Source organism: Caloenas nicobarica, chromosome 3 (assembly GCF_036013445.1).
Source record: "Caloenas nicobarica isolate bCalNic1 chromosome 3, bCalNic1.hap1, whole genome shotgun sequence".
Classification (NCBI taxonomy): domain Eukaryota; kingdom Metazoa; phylum Chordata; class Aves; order Columbiformes; family Columbidae; genus Caloenas; species Caloenas nicobarica.
Genome location: NC_088247.1, coordinates 23,493,902 through 23,517,135, shown reverse-complemented (window position 1 = coordinate 23,517,135; position 23,234 = coordinate 23,493,902). Strand labels below are relative to the sequence as shown.

The following is a 23,234-nucleotide window of genomic DNA, read 5'->3' as shown; positions in this document are numbered from 1 at the left end:
TAGAAGAAAGGTACAGAATTATGGAACATGTTTCCTGGAAAAGAAAGGAAATGTTCTTGTGTTTCCAGGAAAGACAAAGAAATGGCTTGCCAATCACAATTTCCCGTGAAAATATAAAAGTTATTTCAAATGTTTTTGTGCTTCATTAGGAAAAAATACATTTACTTCAACTAAACACTGAGCTGCAAAAAAACGACTGGAAGTGGGTGAAGTGGGAAACACAAAAGTCTTATGTTCATATTTAAGATTTGTAAGGTATTTATGTTTGAGTGATGAAAAGTAGATACATACATAAAGGTTTAGGGCATAAAGTTTAAATCCTGCCTGTATCTGTGAGCCAATGCAGGCAGGTCACTGGAACAACCAGAGACCACAGATGCAATGCAAAGAGCAAATTTATTTTTGTTACCTCGCTACCAGGGTATCTTTGAAACAGTGCTTAAGCTCCCAGGCTGAGATCACACAAGCGGAGATGCAGGCGCTGCAGAATTCAGCCCTTGGTGGAGATCAACAAGCCTGCTCATTTTGGTGTCTATATAGGGATTCATGGAGGCACAGTTTATGACACTGCTCTGATCTTTGCCCGCAGGAATCTAAAGGATGTATGATAAGGTGCCTTTGCAACTCTTTTCACAGGCCTATTATCTAAACACAGAGGTTCTACTTGTGACTTATGCATTTTTCTACACCCCGACTGCAGTCACCTGTGTTTACAATTCTTCTCCTTGCAATTCTTGCGCTATTCCCACACAGTGTCAAAATGTGCAAACAGCATTATCCAAAATAAAATTGTATTTCATAGAAAGACTAGGGTCTCAGTGAATAATATCAGATATTGTTTCATGATGAACCATCTGGAACAACAGACTCCAGAATGTCAGATATTGGAGTAAAGCCAAATGCCATTTCTGTACTAAACACTTTGTCAAGTTGCACTTACTGTCACCAAAGGGGTTAGATTTCATAAGAAGACAGTGAGAGTTGTAGCATTTAGTCAGTTATTTTTACATACAAGAGAAATGAAGGACACACAGTATCATATTCAGTAAAGTATTATTTTTGTCTGATTTTTACAAAATTTTATGCTAATAAATTCTAAAGATCTGTTCTCACATATTGTGAAAATAATTTCCATTCTGTTCTAGCCTATACACATCATATTTTAATGAAACATAGTATTTATGTTTCAGTAGTAACTTTATCTAGTTAATAAATTAATTCATGATTAAGATTATTTATTTAAAATTGATTTTTTCTCTGAGGAATTCTTTTTTTTATTTTATAAGGGGAATGAGATTATATCATCAGACCATAAACCTATAGACTAATTCTGCTGGTCCTTCTGTTTGCAAAGAAAATCTTAAAAGCACAGAATTATTGAATCTATTCATCAGTTTCTCAACAATCTCGTTCATTTGGAGCATTTTAGCTTAGATAGCAGAGACAATATTTAATTTTCTGTTGTACTGACTAACAAACTCCTTAGATAAGCACACAATAAAAAAAAAAGAACAGTGATATGCTATTGCAAAAAGCTGCAGCTAGTACTTCAGGTTGCCAAATTTGGGTGAAAAAATTTGAGAAATTACTAATCATGGAGAGTCTTTGTAAAACTAATCTTCTGTTTGCTAACACCTGGCTTAAAAATACTTAAGAACAGAGTATCCTGTCCCACCTATGGAAAGATTTGGTTTTGGCTTAAGAGTACTTACTACCTTTCAGATGTCTGAACTTTATAGTCAGTTAAGTTGTCAAACATAAGGAATACCCTTGGCCTTTAGCTGCTGTTCCAAAAGGCTCTGCCACCCAACCTCAGTAGTTCTGCTCATCTATTTTTGAAAAGAGAGAATATGCATAAAGTGTATTCCCTCTTTGTCTCTCCATTTCCTTCACAAGGATAAGGAACAAAAAAAAAAAAAAAAGAGTTTAATATATTAGAATTGCCATACTGTTTGAAGACAGTGAAATGGCATAGTATGTGACAGCAACATGACATAGTAGTTGGTACAGTCACAGTATATAATCTTTATGTTTCAGTCATGCCATCTGTATTCTGCAGGGCAGTTCTGTAATTTCTGTGTTTTGTTTAAACTTTCAGTTTAATGTTGAAGTAGTTTTTTTAACTAATGTTCTCTTAAAAAACCCAATGCTGTGGAAAGAATTCATTAAAGCAGAGAATATCAATGAAGAGCTGTTGTCCACTTATCTATGTTTTTTCAATCTTTGTGTTTACTTTCCTCAGCTGTAGGCCTTGCTGCCTGTCCAGAACCAGTAATTCCTAGCAATGGGATCAAATCAGGAGATAGATACATGGTGAATGATGTTTTGTCATTTCAGTGTGAGCCAGGATATACATTACAGGTATTTCTTTCTTTTTTCTTTGAATTATGCACTGTGTAATAATTGTAACAAAATGGCAACAGATGCACCCAAAAGCTATTTTAATGAAGAGTCTGTAGTGTGTCCATAAAGGAGATCGAAGTAGAGCCTATGTGAGTACTCCTGCATTATAAAGCTATGAATATGTAGCATGTCTGGCCCTCAATAAATCTGGGCTCGCAAATCTAGATTTAGATTAACACATGATTGAGCAGTAAAAAATATCAAAATAGACAAGAAAATAACATGGTTTAAATGTTTTATCTATAGTATTATTTTAGAACTATGCTTATTGAAACTGTACTGTGTTTTTCCATTTTTGGAAGTGGTTCCTCTAGGTCAAAATTTAACCACAATGGTCGAACTACATAATGGGATTTCATATTCTGCTCAGAAATTGTAGAATTTTGTTTCTAAAGCTAATTTTATTCATGCTAAATCTACACTTAAAAATTGTTCAACAAAAGAAATATTACAAATTAGTTCACAGATTGGGGATGTTCACTGTTCTCACACTGGTTTAGTTTCCCATGGTAGACGTGTTATTGAACTGCTGTTTATAAATGTCACAGCGCTATGTGAATCTAAGACTGAAAGCTTTTTTCTTCCCTCATTAGTTCCTCTAATTCATTTACATATATTCTACCACTGGTGCGATACATTGAAAAAACCTGAGTTCAGAATCTTCTGGGTGATAATAGGTCTCACTCCAGACAACATAAAAGCATACCATTGTATCAGAGAATGCAAAGTCTCAAAACTTCTGCTCCAGAGAGGAATAAAGTCCTGGCTCCCTATCTGATATTGGGTAGTTTAGTGCTCCCTCAACATATATAGGTTTATTCTTTGATCTCAGTATTCCTTACCGTTCTCCTAAAATTCAGGCAGGATTCACACTGAACATCTTAGCTCTAAACTACAGTGGGAACACCTGCATTTGAAAAGTCTCTCTAGTCAGTTGCCCCTCATCCTATCGCTGGGCACCACTGAAAAGAGCCTGGTCCCATCCTCTTGACACACACCCTTCAGATATTTATAAGCATAAATAAGGTCCCCTGTCAGCCTTCTCCAGGCTGAACAGACTCAGTTCTCTCAGCCCTTCCTCATAAGGAAGATGCTCCAGACCCCTAATCATCTTTGTAGCCCCCTGCTGGACTATTTTCAGTAATTCCTTGCCCTTCTTAAACTGGGGAGCCCAGAACTGGACACAATACTCCAGATGTGGCCTCACCAGGGTAGAGTAGAGGGGGAGGAGAACCTCCCTTGACCTGCTGGGCACACTGTTCCTAATGCAGCCCAGGATACTGTTGGCCTTTTTGGCCACAAGGCCACATGGCTGACTCATGGTCAACCTGTTGTCCACCAGAACTTCCAGATCCTTCTCTCAGAACATTCTATTTCAATGCAGAATCTGTCTGGAATTCAGCCTGTAATAAACTTGGTTACACAACAGAAAATATAATAGTATTTTAAGAGCTGTTAGCTTAAACAAAATCAAATCTTTTTTGCTTCTTTGAGAAAGATTCTTATTTTTAATATTTGTAGGAAAACTGTCTGTAATTTTTTATATATTGTAATTCAGTTCCAACCTATGATGGAAGGATCAGGATCTGATGTTGATGCTAGTAGGGCTGTCATATAATTGCTGTTCATATAATTGCCATAGGTGCTTAACACCTTATTGCTGTGATCCAGGCCACTGCTTCTGAGCTGTTGAGACTGAAATATATATAGGCAAACATCTGATTGTTGGGTAGGCCTATAGCAGTAGTCTGATAGGAAAAAGTGAAAAACTTACCCTATACTAACTATTTCCTCTGGAGATTAAATAGCATCTAATCCAATTTATTCCATCTGAAAGCAGCTATCTAATTTGAATCATCTGTTTAGACTCTCATTGTGACACTAGAGATAAACAGTCACACACCTCCAAGGGCTGATTCATAATAAGATTTTGTGTTATGACAGGTACCTTACTCTGAAAATGCCATTTTTCTTCACTGATTAGGATATCAAAAAGTTAACATGGGTATCTAATTTTAAAATGCTTAGCTTTAGTGGGGTGACTCCTACTTGTACTGCCGATCATATTTCATACTCTCCCTACTTTCTCAACTATGAAACATCTGAATTTTGCATATGAAAAAAAGGGGATGAATTCATTTTTATGGCATGGATTAGAAATTGATAAAGCCTCAAGATGGTTTTGGATCTATTTTTACTTAGGAAGAAAGTCAGAATTGTGAGTTCATAAATACAATGCTAGCATAAAACAACAATGTATTTGTGAGGAAGAGACCTGCACAAAAGCAATTAATCTGTGTTAATGCTAAACTTTAATACAATGTGTATATCACTATCACAAAACCACACAGTGGCTTTTGTCTGTGTGCAGGTCTTTTCTGCAGTCCATGAACATGATTAACTACATTTTTGGTTTTACACTTCCAGGGATTCTATCAAGAAATACTTTCTAAAAATTTCCTAGCATATTGTTCCTTAACTGTAACTCTTACCTCTGTTTCCATACTTATATAAATTTAATCCTAACTGTGAAATCTAACTTATATAAAAAACAGTTTCATTATCTTCTCTAAACTGTAAAACAAAAGACCTTCCATATCCAAATTCAGTAGAAGAGAGTTTGAATATTTTCAAAATATTAATGAGGATTTCTATGGACTGCATAGACATGAATGTATAGTATGTTACTCAGACAGGACAAGTAAAAATGACTGTAAATGAAAAAGAAATAATAATGAAAATAGGGTTCTATGAAGCACAGTATGTTTTCCACTCAACAAGTATAGATCAGCATAACTTTGCAAATCTCCTTTTTTTTTTTTTCACTCTAGCTGTGAATTTACCCTCAGTCTTTAGAGAACATATTCACAGCTAGCAATAACAATCAGGTGTGGATTAGTTTATAATTGAGACTTACCAGAAAAGTCATAGAGCTCAAACTACTACCTGGAGATGCATAAGAAAGGTAATTGCTAGCTGTAGGATTAAGTGTCTCCACCCAGGAGGGGACTTTAAAAGACTGAAATCAGAGTGTGCTCTTGTTGGGAAGAGGCTTGAAGCCAGAGGAATCATTTCATTTTATTTTTCAAAAGATCTTTTATAGGCCATTTTACTTTTTTTCCTGACTGTGGTACTTAAATTATGGCTTCCCTCTGACTCATGTCAGAAACATGCAATCATAGAATACTAGGAAGAGAGAATAAAATAAAATAGGGAATATTGCATTAAGCAAATTATTCAAAACCTTATCCATTTTGCAAGTAAGTAAGATGATACAATAAGTGCATGCACATTTTTCTTTTAGAATAAAAAGTTCACTGTAAAAAATATTTTATTGAATTGTTATGAATTGGCTTAATCTTTATATCAGACTCTTTCACTCCTTCCAGCTTATTCAGCTTTCACATTCCAACAGCAGAATGCATAACCTGAGTTCCTCAGAGGACAGAATTGAAAAAAAAACCCAAACCAACAACAACAAACAAAAACAAACAAACAAACAAATCCCTTTCATTTGCGCTACTTTTAAGCTTTCAGCTTGAACTACTACCAGTGCAAGCAAAGCTGTCAGCATTTTGCAGTTGGTCCTGGGCAGCTACCCTGAAGTATATGGGAAAAGGTTTTGCAGGTCACTTCCAGCTATCGCATGATTTTGCTTGGTTCTTGTGATGTTTCTTAAAAATAGGCAGAGTAAATTAAACATGACAGCTGAATAAAGAGGCATTTGTACTGTTATAGCTGTCTGCCAAGATGTTGCATGTATGCAGTGGGTCCTGTTGTGAGGCCACGTGAGAGTTCAAGGCCTGCTAGTAATTGTGGATGACTGTCTTGACTTGGTCCACATCCATACCATCTGTTGCAAGCAGATCTGGAACAAATTCCTATCTGGATCTGTACTACTCACTCAGAGCAATGGCTGATTCACTCCGGGTTGCAGCCTGAAAATGAACTAGTATGCTTACACTGTGGATGAGAACCCTGGAATTGAAATAGGGAGTGAACCAATTTGACCATATGAATTCATGCAGTCAGCTGCTCCTCTGTTGTAACCAGCCTTATATTTAGTCAAGAATATGAAGAGGTTTTCAAGTTATCAAAGGAAGAGTGTTTTAGAGCATTTATTCAGTAGAAAAATAAGGACATACAATCCGAAATGTTTGAAAGAGAGTTCAACAAATTCATATATGATGCGGTTGGTTGATATAAGAAAAGACATAGATAAAATGATCCAGGAGGTCCTCTGTAGCTCCGTCTTTCTGATTAGTCCCATAATGAGTATCTGTAATCTAATATTTTGACCTTTCCAAACAGGGTCGTTCTCATATTTCTTGTATGCCAGGAACAGTTCGACGCTGGAACTATCCATCTCCTCTCTGCATTGGTATGGATACTTATTTATTTCAGTGTGTTCTGAACATCGGTCAGAAGAAACTCCTGGTTTTGTCATGCCTATTGTTCCTTCACTTAATTCTGTTTCATTGAAACCTTTTTTTGAGTTTCCATTTCTATATATGAAATATGGAAAAATTGCAAAAAAAATTTCTTTATATGTAGTGTACATGTTATTTAAAAAAATATTGTGAGAGTGGGCAAAGGAGGAAACCCAGATGTTAACCATTGTTTAGCTTGTCCTGAATACACTACTTTGAATCAGGCTGAATGAGAGGAAGTTAACACATTCCTTTTGCAGCATGCTCAGCTTGGAGAACTTTCTCAAGAAAAAGGGAGGTCACACAGGAAGCTAAAGAAACTTCTCAAAGAAGCAGGCAGTCTGTCTGCAGTGGAGAGCAGCTCTGAAGGCAACCCTTCAGTGGTGGTGGAATGAAAAAGAGTTTTAGGCATCCAGAAAAGGCTGGCTCTTTTCATCTGAGAAAGCCGTTAAACAAAGCTGAATTAAAAAGTAAAGCTAAAAAGAATTTCCCTTTTAAACACACTAAAACCTTACCAACAGATCTGAGTTTTCACTATGTAGATAATAATCCTGTTCTACTGTATTGTTTCTTGATTACACAAAGTCTGAGTCAAGATTCTGGTGTCTTCTGGCCTGCTAATTTCAAGGAAAAGCAGGAATGGAAGGAGAGAAGCATAGCTCCATCATATCATTCTGTCACTTCAGCTTTGAAATACATTCTTCAGTGAATGCTTTTAACTTTAATATTTAGTCAGCAAAAGCTGTTCCTTTTAGCTTCATATCTATGAGGAATTTAAAAGATTGGGATGATCTTGAGCAATATTAACGTGAAATGGTTTTAAATATTCCTTGTCAAGTTGAGTCTATATATTCTTTTCTATTGTCAACTTCAACAGAAGCAGTCACTTCTGATTAATATGAAAGCAGTGCACTCCCTTCAAATAAATTTTAGAAATGGAAAATTTATTCAGGAAGGTGGATTTTGGGGTTGGGGTAGGGATTTTTTGTGCTAATCTTATTTATCACCTTGTATATTAAATGTAGCTACTATCTGCAAGCAGTGTGCTCATTGTTTGTTTTTTTTCCTTTAGCTCATGAAATATTGTTGTCCTAGAAGCCAAAATACTCCAAAGAAAACAAACAAAGCCTTAAAACATGACACAAACTCACACCCCTGCCCCACCTCCAAGCTTTGAAATATTGATTTTTCTAGAAATGCAAACCAAAATCTGTTCCTTTCACTAAATAATGTATTTAACATTGCAGAGAGGTAGAGATATTTGAGAAGTTTAAGACTTATTTCTCAGCTTTTTAGTGGAGCTTTTCCTATTTTGATTCAATTTCTTATGTCATCTCACCAGTAGATTATTTGCATTTTTTTCAGTACAATTGTCACAACTCACAGTATCACAATTCTGTTACCAGATCATATGTTAGTGTAACACCTGGCATGATGATTCATAGGCTTTAAAGTAGTGATTCCTCAAATAATAAATAAAAATTACAAGACTTTAATTTAATATCTTGAAATTACTCCTTTCATACTATTGTCCTACTGAAGGTGTAAACTCAGGCACATCTTCACAAGGTGCTTCACATATTCGTAGTTTAGCTTCATGTCATCCTAAATGATGCAAATGGCTTTTCAATCTCCAAACACGTTTATTTGCTGAAGAATAGCATACAGATAGTAAGCAAAGAATAATTCTGTTATGCAAATAGTCTGTCCTCTTCCTGAATTAAAAAATAACCGTGGTGGGTTTATTTTTGTTTGATTGTTTTTAAATTCAAGTGTGGATTTAGCTATATTAACTAGCACACCTGCAACTGAATCATGGATCGGTGTCATAATTCAATTCAATTCCAAATTTGTTCCTCTGATTATGAAACCTATCTCAGCATAGTACCAGACAATTTTAACTGTAATTGGCAAGCTAAGACAATGGGTTACCCAGTTTATATGTGCAACTACACATTTCTAGTAAAATAGCATTTAACAGGTTGCATTAAGTAAACATTTTGTTCTAACTTTTTTTTTCCTTGCTTCATGGGTAATGTTCTGACTGCGATAAATTTCACTGCTTCTGCGTCATGAGGATAAAATTATTAATTATTATGAAATAACATTATTAACAGATACAGTGACTTTATTTTTATTTTTAATAGCTAAATGTGGTGGAACACTGACAAACATGGGTGGCGTGATCCTGAGCCCTGGTTTTCCTGGAAATTACCCTAGCAACTTAGACTGTACATGGAAAATTTTATTGCCTATTGGATATGGTAAGTAAACTTACATTTGAAGAGCAATTATTTGTAATAATCAGATTTTAATACACATAAGAATATTCTAATTTCCAGTGTGAAATAGATTTTATCCAGTGAATTTATTGTGAACCCCCTATATAATTATGCACTATCTTTTGATTTGAAAATGGTTGGCAGTTTAAAAGATACTTTTGTCAAAGCAACTTGTTATTTGAAAAACTTAGCCCGTCTTGGAAACTGATTTCAGAGCAAATGAAATCTGCTGCATGAAGATATGTCGGATGAAATAGATAATTTAACTTCTAAATTAATTAGTGGTCTTCTGTTTAATGTCCTTCCATTGTCTCCCAAGTGACTTTTTAGCAGTATTTCTTATGTTCTATGAAAATGGACAAAATCTTATTTCCAGCATTATCAGTTTGATTAAAAACATTGAAAAACTATATTCCACATGCCACTTAACAGTTGCCAACTTAGAAACTTTCTAGGTTTGCATATAGATCTATTGTCGTATGGAAAATATTTTCACAAATAAATAATAGATAGAGTAGGTAATCATGGTTAATAAGGGATCTATAAGTGCATGTATAAGACACAATCTTCTATCATTATCACAAGTAAAAGAGGAATAACTTTTCTTGCTGTGAAACATTATGCCCCATATTGTGAATTCAGTGCTAGTGCTTAAATAAGAAAATTAATTTTAAAAGCTTATTATTAAATTCACTATACCCATCTCTGGAAACGAATTTATTTTCTGTGCTTTCCACTGCATTCATAGGATGGATTTTTGTAGTAATATATACTATACATAAAGTGTGTTATACTAAGTTAATTTGTAGAAATACTGTGCTTTAGAATAGTGGCCCTTATCAGTGCGTCCTTGGTAAAACTGATTCATCATAGTTACGGATAGCCTTAGTAGCCTTAGATATTCTTATAGCCTTAGAATGACCATAGAGGGGACATCCTTGGCTAATTTTGGCATTCTAAAGCTATATTTGCAGAAAATACAACTGGTAAGCAATTGTTCTGTAGTCATGTCATCCTAATTAGGCTACTAAAATACTGCCTTTTGAAACCAGTCCTTCATATTTCTCAGACTTGCTCTTTTTCTTTAAGCCTTTCCATGTAGACAATGTTCCATGGATTAATTTTACAAGACTGTCTTGTATCCTGTTATTATTGTTCTCACTTCTCAGAAAGTCTCCAGTAGTGGTAATCCTATAAATAGAAAAGATCATTATTTTACTTGGCAAGAGATTTAACAGGTACAGAGTATTCATAGCATTGATCTATCATTGCTTTCAAAAGTACTGGAAGAGTACATTTTTTACCATTAAGTTGGTACATGGATCTTTTTGCCAAAGTCTGCATCATATAATCCGCAGATAATATCTTTATACCAGGTTTAAACATTGTGATTGATGTGATATTTCACAAAGAACTTCCACTACAAAATCTTAGGTACTATTTTAGTTACAAGTATAAATTTGTCTACCTAAGAGATGTTTGTCTATATTCATTCTATTGTTCCAAAACAAATATATGAAATCAGTGCCACATAGAAAAAAATTCCAAACTTGAAAAATACTCCAGGATTTTTTTTTGAAGGATTTTAATGTGGTACTAATTGAGTTAGAGTTTAGCACTGTGCACAAAAACTGATTCGAAGGACACTCATGAACATGTTCAAATTCCACTGAAATAATTAACCTGATAGTGACTTCATCTCTCAGTAAGTATTCCTTTATTCCCATGTATTTATTCAAACTCATAACTGAATGAAGACCATTATATTATTAAGCAAAGTCCAACAATACAATTATGCGAGCTAAACATGTCCCAAAGTATGACATCCAGTCTCTGGTAGGAATCACTTGATACTGAAGATTTTTCTGAGCTGTTTGGTGTCCTACCTCATCTTAAACCGCAAGAGCATTGTAAAATTAGTGACTTTACCCAAGTCAGACTAACTATATCAGATACCATACAAGAGATGGCTGATATTGAGACTTTAATATGTTCTGTATGCACGTCTCCACTGACAGTATTAAAACAAGTTTTTTTATTCAGCAGCTGAAATACTTGTTTTCATATCTTCCACTCTGCATAAGTCAGAGAAGGTACTAGAGCTAAATAACCTATATTCTTATGAATGCTCGATAACAATCAGTTTATTTGGTAATTTTCTTAGTTTCTCCTATAGCAAAATAAAAAATCACTTTTATACAAATAATTGAATATCAAACCACAGATGCAAAGAAAGGAACTATAAAGCAAAACTGAGTGAATGACTTACTCTGGCAATTGATCTATAAGGTACTCTCCTGGAATGAAGAATATGTCTCTACTGCTATTTAAGAATGTCAGGCAGAGAGTTAAGGCATTGTATAGTTCACATTACTCTGTTGGATCATTCTGTAATTCTGTTTTATTCCATTCCAGCTAGTTCTACATAGTCTACCAGGGCAAGATAAGGCCCAAGCAGTGTGGATGCAAGTTACTTGGTATGATTTGGCTTTCGAACCAGGGGTTCACCCACATTCCTCTTTTGGTATTATATATACGTATAGTTTGAGAAGCCTGAATTTCAAGTCCTTAGTCCTCATGAAGCAGTACCAGAACCTAAAACAGCTCTTCCCATGAGGTTATGCTTATATTATACTTCCAACTGCTCAACATTTTGGGAGTTGTCTCTCTCCCTTTCGTTTCATGGGAAAGTCCTGGTTCATCCACCAGACTTCCAGAAAGGGTTTGTGGTAAACGATCCTGATTAAGTACCTGTCACCAACGTGGAGTTCAGTGCATCTTGTAGTGCTGCGTACAGAGCAGAATGGCTCTAAAGATTCACTGGCCGAAGCTGCAAGGAAGAAGAAGCATATATATGTGACTTGGGTCAGGGAAAACAAGGTAGAGTGAATAGCTGGAACTAGGTAGGTAAACTTCTGCCCCTGAAAGGTCATTCTATTAGTAATTAGCTAGTATTTGGGTTCTGAGCTGATCCTCGGCCTCTATGAGAGGCCTGGCCCAGCTACAGTAATGCTCTTTCTGGAACATGAAACATGCCGTGGCACAGCAGGATTTGTGACATGCCCCTCACTTGAGTGTTTCTGTTGACTGATTTAGGAACCTGACAAATATTTGGTTGTTGACTTTGTGACTTTGTTTCATTGGTCCCTTGATGCGTGCTTACAATATTTATTGAGGACCAAAAAATTAGAAGCTCCAACTCTTGAAATACTTAGTGACTATTTCCTTAATTTAAGCATCCTACTTTGAATGGTGACTAAAATATAAATATTGTGCCTATAAAAATTATTGAGTTTGGGGTTTTGTTGTTTTGGTATTAGCATGCCGTAGCATTAAGCAACACAAGTGATACAAATTCTATTTAAAATTTTTCTTTCTTTCTCAATGATGCAGGTGCACACATTCAGTTTCTGAATTTTTCTACTGAAGCAAATCATGATTTCCTTGAAATTCAGAATGGACCTTACCACACCAGCACTATGATTGGCCAGTTTAGTGGAATGGAACTCCCATCACCCTTGCTAAGTACTACTCATGAAACACTTGTCCATTTTTACAGTGATCACTCAGAAAACAGACAAGGATTTAAGTTGATATACCAAGGTAAGTAGGAACTTGCAGCATGAACTTTATAGTTAAAAAGAAAAAAACAAATATTTTTTTAATTTAAAAAAATATTTTTGGCATGTACTACATAGCATTTTTAAATCTCTAGACTTTTTAAATCAATAGATTGAACTTTTCTACAACTGAAATTGTGTTGAATTGGAATATTTGTTTTACTGATGTAAAAGCCTGAAGTCAAGGTAATGTCATTTGCCAAAGTTCACATAGCTGATACCCTTTTCCATCTCATTACGGTGTAGTGTTACTGGACAATACTGCTAATATTCACTGTCTTATTTTCCAGTGTATATAATCTTGTTATATTTAATGTAATGAATGAGAATTTAAAAATATAGTATGAGCTATTTTAAGTATTCAGGTGAAGATTTTTGTAATTCTTTTGTTATATTTTTGTAGTCTAGACTTATGTGAAAATTAACAGTAAATGAAAATTCCAGATAACACATGTTCTGTATCTGTATTTTCAAATATATATATTTGGTATTTGAACATGTGAACTTTTTGTGGTCTTCTGCTGTTGACTTTTCTTCATCTTCATTGTTTGTGGTTTGTTTGTTTGTTTGTTTGTGGTTTTGTTTTTGTTGTTTTGTTTTTCTCTTTTTTCCCCCTGTTAGTGGCAATAACACATCATTAATTGATGCATATTTCTAAAATGTTAAAATAGTCTTACCAAAAACTATTGAGCCCCATTGCAGGATCCGAACAGTTTAACAAAATGGATAGGCTGCTAGAATTCTCATCTAACTTCAGTGAGGGTCATTCATGCCACCTTATTCTAGACTTTTAATTTAGATGACTTGTTTGGGTTTTCATATATATGTATATACGCCTAGATGTTTGTATAAACATGTATGTGTTGTGGCTTAATCCCAGTGGGCAGCTAAGCATCACACAGCTGCTCACTCACTTCCCTCTTACCCCTAGTGGGATGAGGTGAAGAGGAAAGGAACAGTAAAAGCAAGAAAACTTGGGAGCCAAGATTAAAAACATTGTTTAGTTGTCAGGATTAAGTAAAGGTCGTATGTAAAATTAGAGTGTATAGAAGTGCAAGCAGATGTAGCACATAAAAATGAAATTTTGCAAAGAATTAGGGAGAAAAAAAATTATACTGAATATTTCTAAAAAATAATTTTAAGCGATATTGTTAATGGACATGCTTATTCAAGCAAACTTCCATGTAATAAAAAATGAAGTTTTCTAGAGATCTTAGCATTTTATGAAGGATAAGGCTTTTTGATGACCACTGCTCTCAGGGGAAAGAAAAGAATATGGATATTGTCTAGTAAATTATAGATTAATCATGCTATTTCTCAATTTTTCTACTGACTTTCTGAAGACAGGAAAATCCTTACAAGATTTAAACTTAGTATAGTCTGGGATTGTTCTCTGACCACATTATTTTGGGGAGGAAGAAAAGCGTATGCACACTGAGAACAGTAAAATATTTGCTACCTATGCTTGCAAGAAGCTAGTGCTGCTTCATGTGCACTAGCCTGTGAATTCTCACAGCACAGGATTTGAATATATAGCCTGAAACACTTAGGTACTATGTATTTCCGAATGCAGTAAGAAGCTTTGTCTCCTTAGCAGAACCGTAGCGAAGTCACAGCTCTGAGTACCGTTGCTGGTCAGCTTCTTGTTGTTTTATGCTCTGATGATTTCAGGTTTTGTTACCACTTCAGTTTTGCAGTTGCATTACGTAGGGAGTGGTGGGTAATCCATTATGTTCAGGACTGGGTTACTGAATTTTGTTCCAGTTGTGGCAAGAAGGAAGCTCATACAGATTACCTGTTGAACTATCTGAAGCAGTTAAGTTAAATTTTATTAGATATTATTTTTCTGTCTTTGTAAGATAATGAGAGGACTTTAAAAGTCCCTGATTCTTAAAATAGCAGCATTTAAGTTTAATTACACTTTTTCTGTTGTTGAAATAAATATTGTACTGTTTAATTAAAAAATCCCAAAAATGTTGTAAAAGGTCTCTCTTTGTTTTCACTGTTATGGTTTTGCCACATATGAAAAGCAGCAAAGACAGGAAGCAACCAGAAATACTTAGATGAACATTTCTAAATTGCATTTGACTGGCAATCTTGAGTTTCTGAAACTCTCATATCTGTCAAATTTTAGTGTTTGAGAGGTAAACAGCCTGTGCACACTAGGTCTGAGGAAAAGAACTGACAAAGATGTCTGATTGGCAAGCCAAATTCAGATACTCTAATACATGTAGCTGGAATGTCTCAAGATATATGCTAAGTTAGAAATAAAAGGCTTTTATGCCATCTGAGAGATTTATAACAGAATTTAGTACACAGAAGAATATGATTAGTCTAAAAGTTCTTAAGAAGAATTTGTGGTTTTTAATCCCTGGCTACATTATGACAGTTACCTCAGCCTTTTAATATTTCTGGAATATCTTTTTTCGACATAGCTTTCCCTTTAGGACTATAGCTTCTTTAAGGGAAGCAGATAAATTCCTTTTTTGTGTCTGTTATTTTTATTAGGGGAATCATAGTTCCTATTACTGGAAGTCTAAGAGCATTTTTGATCTGTTCTGAGTTCCCATGTAGCATAAAGCTGAATATGAGGTAGGAATCTCACCTTGTTGTTCTGGGAGGGCAACAGGTTTCAGAAAACACAGAGAAAAGTTCTGTAATAACTGCACTCCCTTTCTTCCACAAGCACACTTATACACATACACAACATGATTTGAACATGTTTAATCTGATAGCCTTTATCTAGCAAAAAGACAATTATCATGGAGCTTCTAGGTTGTAGGAGTCCTGGAAGGAAAAAGGGATTGTTGAAAAAAACACTATATTTCTAAAATGATTTCAGATGATGTCCTAAAGTGAGAATGCTAATGTAAATAAAATAAATCCTTTTCTGGGGGTCATAGCAAATGATTTTCTTAATTATGACAAAATTAAGCTATGTTTTTTGACACTAATAGTGAGTCATTGAATCTGGAAAAATGATGTTCTTTGATGCCTAAGACATTAAAGTGAGACTCCAGAATGCCAGTCCTATCCTGGGCTGCAGCAAATTGTATCCTGGGCTTCCATAAAAGTAAGTGTGGCCAGGAAGTCACTCTTGTGACACCACATCTGGAGTACTGCACCCAGTTCTGGTGCTCCCAGCACAGGAAATACATGGACCTGGTAGAGCGGGGCCAAAGGAGGGCTACAAAAATAATCAGAGGGCTGGAACACCTTTCCGACGAAGAAAGGCTGAGGGAGCTGGGATTGTTCAGTCTGGAGAAGAGAAGGTTCTAGGCAGACTTTATTCTGGCCTTTCAAGACTTAGAGGAGGATTGTAGGAAAGATGGAGAGAGACTTTTTACCAACACCTTTAGTGACGAGACAATGGGCAACAGTTTTAAACTGAGGGAGGGTAGGTTTAGATTAGACACAAGGAAGAAATATTTTAAGATGAGAGAGGTGAAACAGTGGGACAGGTTATCCAGCAAAGTTATGCCTGTGCCATCCATGGAAGTGTTCAAAGTCAGGTTGGACAGGACTTTGAGCAACCTGTTCTAGTGAAATATGTCCATGCCCATGTTTGCTGGTTTGACTGAAAATGAGTTAATTTTCTTCATGCAGTTAGAAACCTTTCTTCTTCATAGCTAGCATGATCATTATTTGGACTTAGTTTGAGAACCAGAAGACAACACCCCGGAACAGAGCTAATGTTTTTAATTGCTCTGGTCTGACAGCCAAGTATGTCCTGAGCGCTCTGCCCACAGGTGTGAGGTATCAAGGAAGGGGGGCATGGATGAGGCAGAATTTGACTGACATCCAGACTGATCAATAAGAGTATTCCATCCCATTAGTGTCATGATTCATATTTAAGGAGGGTCAGGATCTTCTGGTCTCTTGCTTCTTCATTTTCTTCAGTCTCTTTGTTGGAGCCAGTGGAGTTCTGTTCGGAACTTCCTTTAGATCAGCTTTTGCCATCCTGCCATTTTGCAGAGGCCTCTGGGCCTTTCTGCCTTTTTCCTCTTTTCTCTCTCTGGGATTGGCTGTTGTGACCAGGTGCTCTTTCCTGGGAGTGGCTGCTCGGTGTGGATGGAAATCATGAGGAATTGCACTGAATATCTTTTATTTTATATTCTATTTTTATCATAGATATATATTTACTAGTAGTGTATAGTATTGTGTTATTTTATTAAACTGTGTTTATCTCCATCCAGGTTTCTCCCTTCCCTTTCAATTCTTTTCCCTATTTGGAGGATGGGAAGGGGGGTGAGTAAGAGGCTATGGTGGTTGTATTGCTAGCTCAGGTTAAACCATGACACCATGACAGGGAGTTGGAACTAGATGATCTTTAAAGGTCCCCACTAATGCTAACCATGCTGATTTAGTCTAGTCTAGTCTGAGAAATGGATTTTGTTCTTGAGTCTGTAGTTATACATAGCATGATAGTGGAGGAATGTACGATAAGTAATGAAAATTTTAAGTAGCCTTAATTGTGAGCTTTCCTGACATTTGAGTGTTTGCATGCTCTACTCTCTGCTAATACAGTTTTTCTATAAAGTAATTATTTCCATGTTGAAATGCTATAGCTGTACGTGGCACTTGCAAAGGCAATAAGTCACCCTGGTGTTAATGTAAGAAGGAAAATACATTTAAATCATAAAAACAAGAGAGCAGAAGATTGATTATCTTTCTTTTGTGATTTACACTCTTATCTTTAGAATAGGAAATATATTGCACAAATAAATGCCAAATGTCATGACAAGATAATTTTAAATTCAAGTATTTGACTGCTACCAGTGTTGGAATTAAATATTTTTCTCAGATGTCCTTTACATGGTGCTTCATTTCAGGCTCTCACTAGAGTTTTTTCTTCTGTGAAATGGTATATAATTTTTTAAAGCTCAACACCAAACAAGTCTTTGGCCATGACACTGATAAAAAAATCTTTCTTTTGTGAAGTGTGACATCAGGGTTTGTGGGTAATATTTGATGGTGGTGACTGAATAATGAATTGCTCTGTTAAATCAGGTGTAGTTGCATATATCAAAAGATCAGAGAAGAATATAATTCTTATTTTCATTAAAACTATAAAACATATACCCCGAGTGGCCTATAAATCATGATATCATAGTCAGATGGATCACCTGACTTATAGTTACTCCAATAATTTATGAGTCATCCATAGGATTTAAACCACAAGTCACATGCAGAGTATCTTCACATTTCTTTTTTTTTTTTTTTTAAACTACGCTCTGCTTATGTGCAAATGCTTTCAATACTGACTGACCTTCAAATTTATGGTAATTTGCTTTGGGCAGAGATTCTAGTCTTACTAAAACAAATATTGGAAAAAACCCCAAAACTTTCTGTAAGCGTTTTGTTTACCTTATTTACAATAGGAGAAAAGCATGTGCATCTCTGAATAAACACTAACTATAATTTCGGCTAGAAGTTAGGCTTTATTATTTTCTATTAACAATCCAAGTGACTTTAAGGGATGTTGTACAAATAACAGGGACAGAGAGATGTTCATGTTCTTTCAGGATTTCCTCTTTCACCTGAGTTGTTCCTGTGTTTTCTTCTCACGTAGATCAGTGAGATAAATCTTTTTCTGAAATGAATTTTTAAGACTAATGTGAAGACCATGTTAAATACACTTAAAATGTAACATATGAATACTGAATTGCAACAAATTAACCAAAAAGGAAGGATATTTTTCATGCGTATTCATCTCCACAAAAGGTTATACAATCAAAGTTTAAAAATTCCAATACTCATTGTCATTGTTCCAAAACACTGTCATTGTAACTATTGGGCAAGATAGTGCTGCACCTTGTAGAATAAATCTGTGAGATCCTCTGACCATCCAGAATAATCTTCTATTGTATTTTAATATAACTTTATTAAGTAGGTTTTTATATAATTTAATATAGTAGTCTTAATATGTCCTGTACTCTTAAATAATCTTTCTAATACTCTATTTTGTATAAAGATGTTGATAATAATTATATTATCTGTAGTAGTACTATATGAATGATAGCAGGGTAATAATAGCATTAAAAATTAATCAGCCATTACTAGATTTAGCACAAAATTTTAATGAACCATAATTAAGCTAGAATAAAGCTTTTTTAATTTCCTTTCCAGTAGCAATCAATTCTGATTATTAAGTCTTCATTTTCTTTTCTTAATTCTTTGTTATTTGGTGGAAGGGGAGTCTGAGTTCTTAGCAGGTTTCAGTATATTTATGGTACCTCTACATCTCTCCCAGTTTTGTAATGTTACTACCACTGGATTCTGGATTCACTGAATGAATTAGAGAAAAGAATCAAACTTTCTCAAAATAAAACTGTTTATTCATAGCATGACTGTAATCAGCAATGACTGAAAAACTCATGACATTAGCTGTACTTTAGTGAAGAAATTAAGTACAAACTTTACTTTGAGTGACTACTTAAGCACACCTAAGTTATATGTTTAGCTTAATCTAGCTGAAATGGTTTAAGTAATCTAATTGATAATAGTAAGTATAGACTTGTAGGATGGACATGTCCATACTGTAATGATTAGCTTTGAAAAAATAACAAAATACTTTGTTCTAGAATATGTTATTCATCTCTCTTATTGTATTTTTAGAGCTTGGATTAATGGTATGTGTTAATATAAAGCAGACTGGTGTTACTGCTCTTATTTGAACTTTCTTACCCTCTGACAGAAGTATTTCATAACTGTAAATGGAAGGCTCAGAGAAAGCCGGGCATCCATTTTCTCAATAATTATTTCTTAAGTAGCAGTTACCTGATATCAATGTGAAGTTGTTTGTGAATTATTACACATAATATTTTTGTTTATTTTTGTTATCGTTATATCTTAGTAAATGTTAATTATGAAAGCTCCATCTGAATTTTCATCATGCTATTTTGTATGAATTAAATATGTTTAATAAAATACTATTTTGCGGTCTTTGAAAACATAAAACCTAACATTAAATGTGATGAATCATTAATGATTTCTTTTGTATGGAAATACATCTAGTACAAACTTTTTCCCTAGCAGACTTCTGCAATTTTTCGAGATCTTTCTGATGCTCTGTGGCTTTATAGTCACTTTATAGTCTTTCACTAATTCTTTCCAATGTTTTTGATTAGGTGATTATTTTTGCATATTTTTAATATGTATTTAAAAAATGGGTTGTGAAATCTTGTATTTCATAAAATTTTAATGAATGAACAACTTTGTTGTACCTTACTAGAATACTTCCTATAGGGTTTAAATGTGAAAACACATTTAAACAATTCTTGTGATTAATTGTGTGCCGATTTATTGTTAAAGACATTGTACAATTTTATTGATGCAGGTAATGAACAAACTGGAATATTGCCAGTCAAATAAATATAAGCCATTGTAGTAATAGATATGCTTATCCTCAATTTGAAATGTTTGGTTTGCTACACAATGCTCATAGTGCTGCAGAACTCCACATTTTGTTGTGCTGCAGTTGCATCCATTCCTAGTAGACGACACATAGAACGTTATAAACATATATGAATGTTATCAGAAAAAAAGTCTCAAGTTCTTATGCCACCATTAATTGTATAAGTATACTTGCATATTCATTTTAAAAAAGTGTTTTCAAATTTAGGAAATTGCACTGTGAACATGGTCATTCAATAGATATGCATTTTTAATAAATATACTTTAATTTCAGGCATCATGGACAAATATATTTTCCTAAATAATTTTACTATTTCTTACTTGGAATGAATTGATTTTTTTCTTATATATTGGGATAGGAAAAAGTTATTTGAAAACTTCTGTGATAAGTTTTAATCTTCAGTCATCTATTAAATCTGGTCAATTAAATTATTAATATTACTGTGAGCAGCTTTTGGATTCAGTGTTGCTGCATTCAGAGCAAGATTTTTTTAAAATTTCAGACTTAACATATTAAATTAAACTGAGCATAAATAGTTTATGAAAATGCCTGACGTACTCATAAAATTATATCACTTACTGACATACTCACTGAGTATATCCATCTTATTTTTTAAATAAATTAATTCCACGCATCATGTTTAAAAAAAATGTTGTGCTGTTATAAAGCTATTACTTCCAGTCTTAGTCTAGAAATTTATTTAAAAAATAAAGACGTAACTTATATAACATCTAAATCTGAAGATTAAACGTGAGCTACTAAAACTATATTCCATCTTCATGCCCTGCACCAAATGTTTCTTTGATTTTCCTCTCTAAATTCCTGATTTAGATGGTAATTAATTCTCTTCCAGATTTTGATCTTCCTTATGCTTTGTCTCTAAAGCTATTTTTTTCATTCATTTATCAAGATCTAGATGGTCCAAATGGATGATTTATTTCTTATTATATGCTAATCACTCTATTACTGAAATTTGGCACCCCAGTATTTGCTATTATGGAATGTATTACAGAATGGAGTGTATTACAGAATTTATATTATTGTTTATGTCCTGTGTTGAGAGCTGACTAAGCAATAAAAAGTACTTCTATTCTCTTCCAGCTTATGAGTTACAGAACTGCCCTGATCCTCCTCCTTTTTTGAATGGATATATAGTCAACTCAGATTACAGTGTGGGTCAGTCAGTATCATTTGAATGCTATCCTGGATATGTTCTGAGGGGTCAGCCTGTTCTCACGTGCCAACATGGAATCAACAGGAACTGGAACTATCATTTCCCCAGATGCGAAGGTAACTTTCTGGTAGTACCTTTGCTTCAGAACTCACAATACTTTCTGATTTTTGTTTACTTGTTTGTGTGCATGTAGGTAATGTATCATTTGGTCAAGAGCTGCACCTCTATCCTAATGTGTAATATAAACAACTATAGTCAGAATAGTATGTGTTTTTATAAATAATACATATTTTAAGAATCATATTGATTAGCAGTGATTTATTGTTCCTATTGATATCTGTCCATTATATTGCTTATGAGAACTCATGATACTGCCAGAACTTATCTTAAGCTTTCTGCAATTTATTTTTTTTTTTGCTTCTTTTTTTTCTGATTTGGAGGCAAGAGAGGCAGTGTACAATGTAACACATAAAATTTTCCATTGCAAAGTTTATGCTTGGACTTTCATCTAAAAAATACAAGTACAGAAACAAAATTTCTGATATTCCTGTAAACCTTTGGAGGCTTTGACACAGTCCCAAATAGGATGTTATAATAAATCTGAGTAGTCTTTGTGTAGAACTAAAGTGATGCCTAATTACTCCAGTTATGTGTTTTATTCTCAAGAGTGCTGTCTTTAAGCATCTCCTGAATTATATGGTAAATGAATGGGAGGATTTGAGATTTCAAGTTTACACTTAAATGTTTTACAAGTCCTATTCTAGGTATATAAGACCTGACATTGATTGTGATCTGTAGTTCCATGTGACTTTTTAATTAAAAATTAGAGCACTTCACAAAATATTTTTCTATGTATTATGTGAATTAATAAATTTTTAATTTTGAGTTCTAAAAAAAAAATCAAAGATGAGGAAGGATTATTTAAAGAAGATATTTTTAGTTAAACGAGATTGGGTTAGGGTTTCAACTTTAACAATGTTTTGAAAGAAAATACTTTGAAAGAAAATACATGGCTATTCATGATAAAACTGCACTATAAACAAATATGAAATATTTTCCTCACATTAAACATACGGTAAAGTTTTACAATATCCTTTAAAGAGTGATATAAAAGTGTAAAGGATGATGACAGAATATTATTAATATATGTTCCATATACAATACAATGCTAGGATGAAAAGAACAGTTGCAAGCAGAATATCAAGTAAGCATAGGGACTATCTTGTCCCGAAATAATGATGCCACTTTCAAAAAATGTGGGGAAAAAAATCTGAAGAGCATATGGAAGATATGGAATAATTACTTGATAAAGTAACAATACAAATATGACTTCCTCTACTAAATGGTAATCTTAGTGTATTTTGTCCTTCTAAATCTTGCAGCCTGATGATACAGGTTATAAAACTCATTATGGTATCTTCTGCTGGTTAGCTACAATGTGCCTGATTATCTTGTGTAAAAATAGAGAAAGAAAGTATTTTGAAGGACTTAAAAAGATCAGAGAATGTTTTCTTCTCTCTTCCCTTTAAGGTTGACCTGTACTCCTAGCACTCCTAGACAGTGCAGATACCAAATTCATATTGTCCCTATATCATTTTATTTTACTAATCAAAGCAACAGAAGAAGCTACCCGAAGTGTCTTTGCTAGGTAGCATTACATCACTTCAGCATTAACACTTCAGTAGGACTTTTCCAAAGCCTATGAAATTTATGTTCAGACACTGCCAAGCAGAATCTTTAACACTAAGTGCCTTTAGAATCCTTTAGAAACCCCTAATTTCAAAGTTCAACACTTTTTTTTTCCAGATCATACACCTCTTCCTTTTTTCCTTTCTTCCTTTTTTCCTTTCCTTTCTTCCTTTCTTCCTTTCTTCCTTATCCTAAGTTAAGCTTTTTTCGAGTCAGATG

At 34.3% G+C, this 23,234-nt stretch overlaps 1 protein-coding gene across 1 annotated transcript in view; it reads left to right on the top strand.

The window, feature by feature from the left end:
* The window catches only part of CSMD1 (CUB and Sushi multiple domains 1), a 1,102,582-nt gene that overhangs the window by 963,152 nt on the left and 116,196 nt on the right, over positions 1 to 23,234 (top strand). Inside the window, 5 exon segments of the mRNA XM_065633007.1 lie at positions 2,243 to 2,361; positions 6,715 to 6,784; positions 8,981 to 9,097; positions 12,509 to 12,718; positions 21,254 to 21,442. Coding sequence (XP_065489079.1) covers positions 2,243 to 2,361; positions 6,715 to 6,784; positions 8,981 to 9,097; positions 12,509 to 12,718; positions 21,254 to 21,442 — 705 coding nt within the window.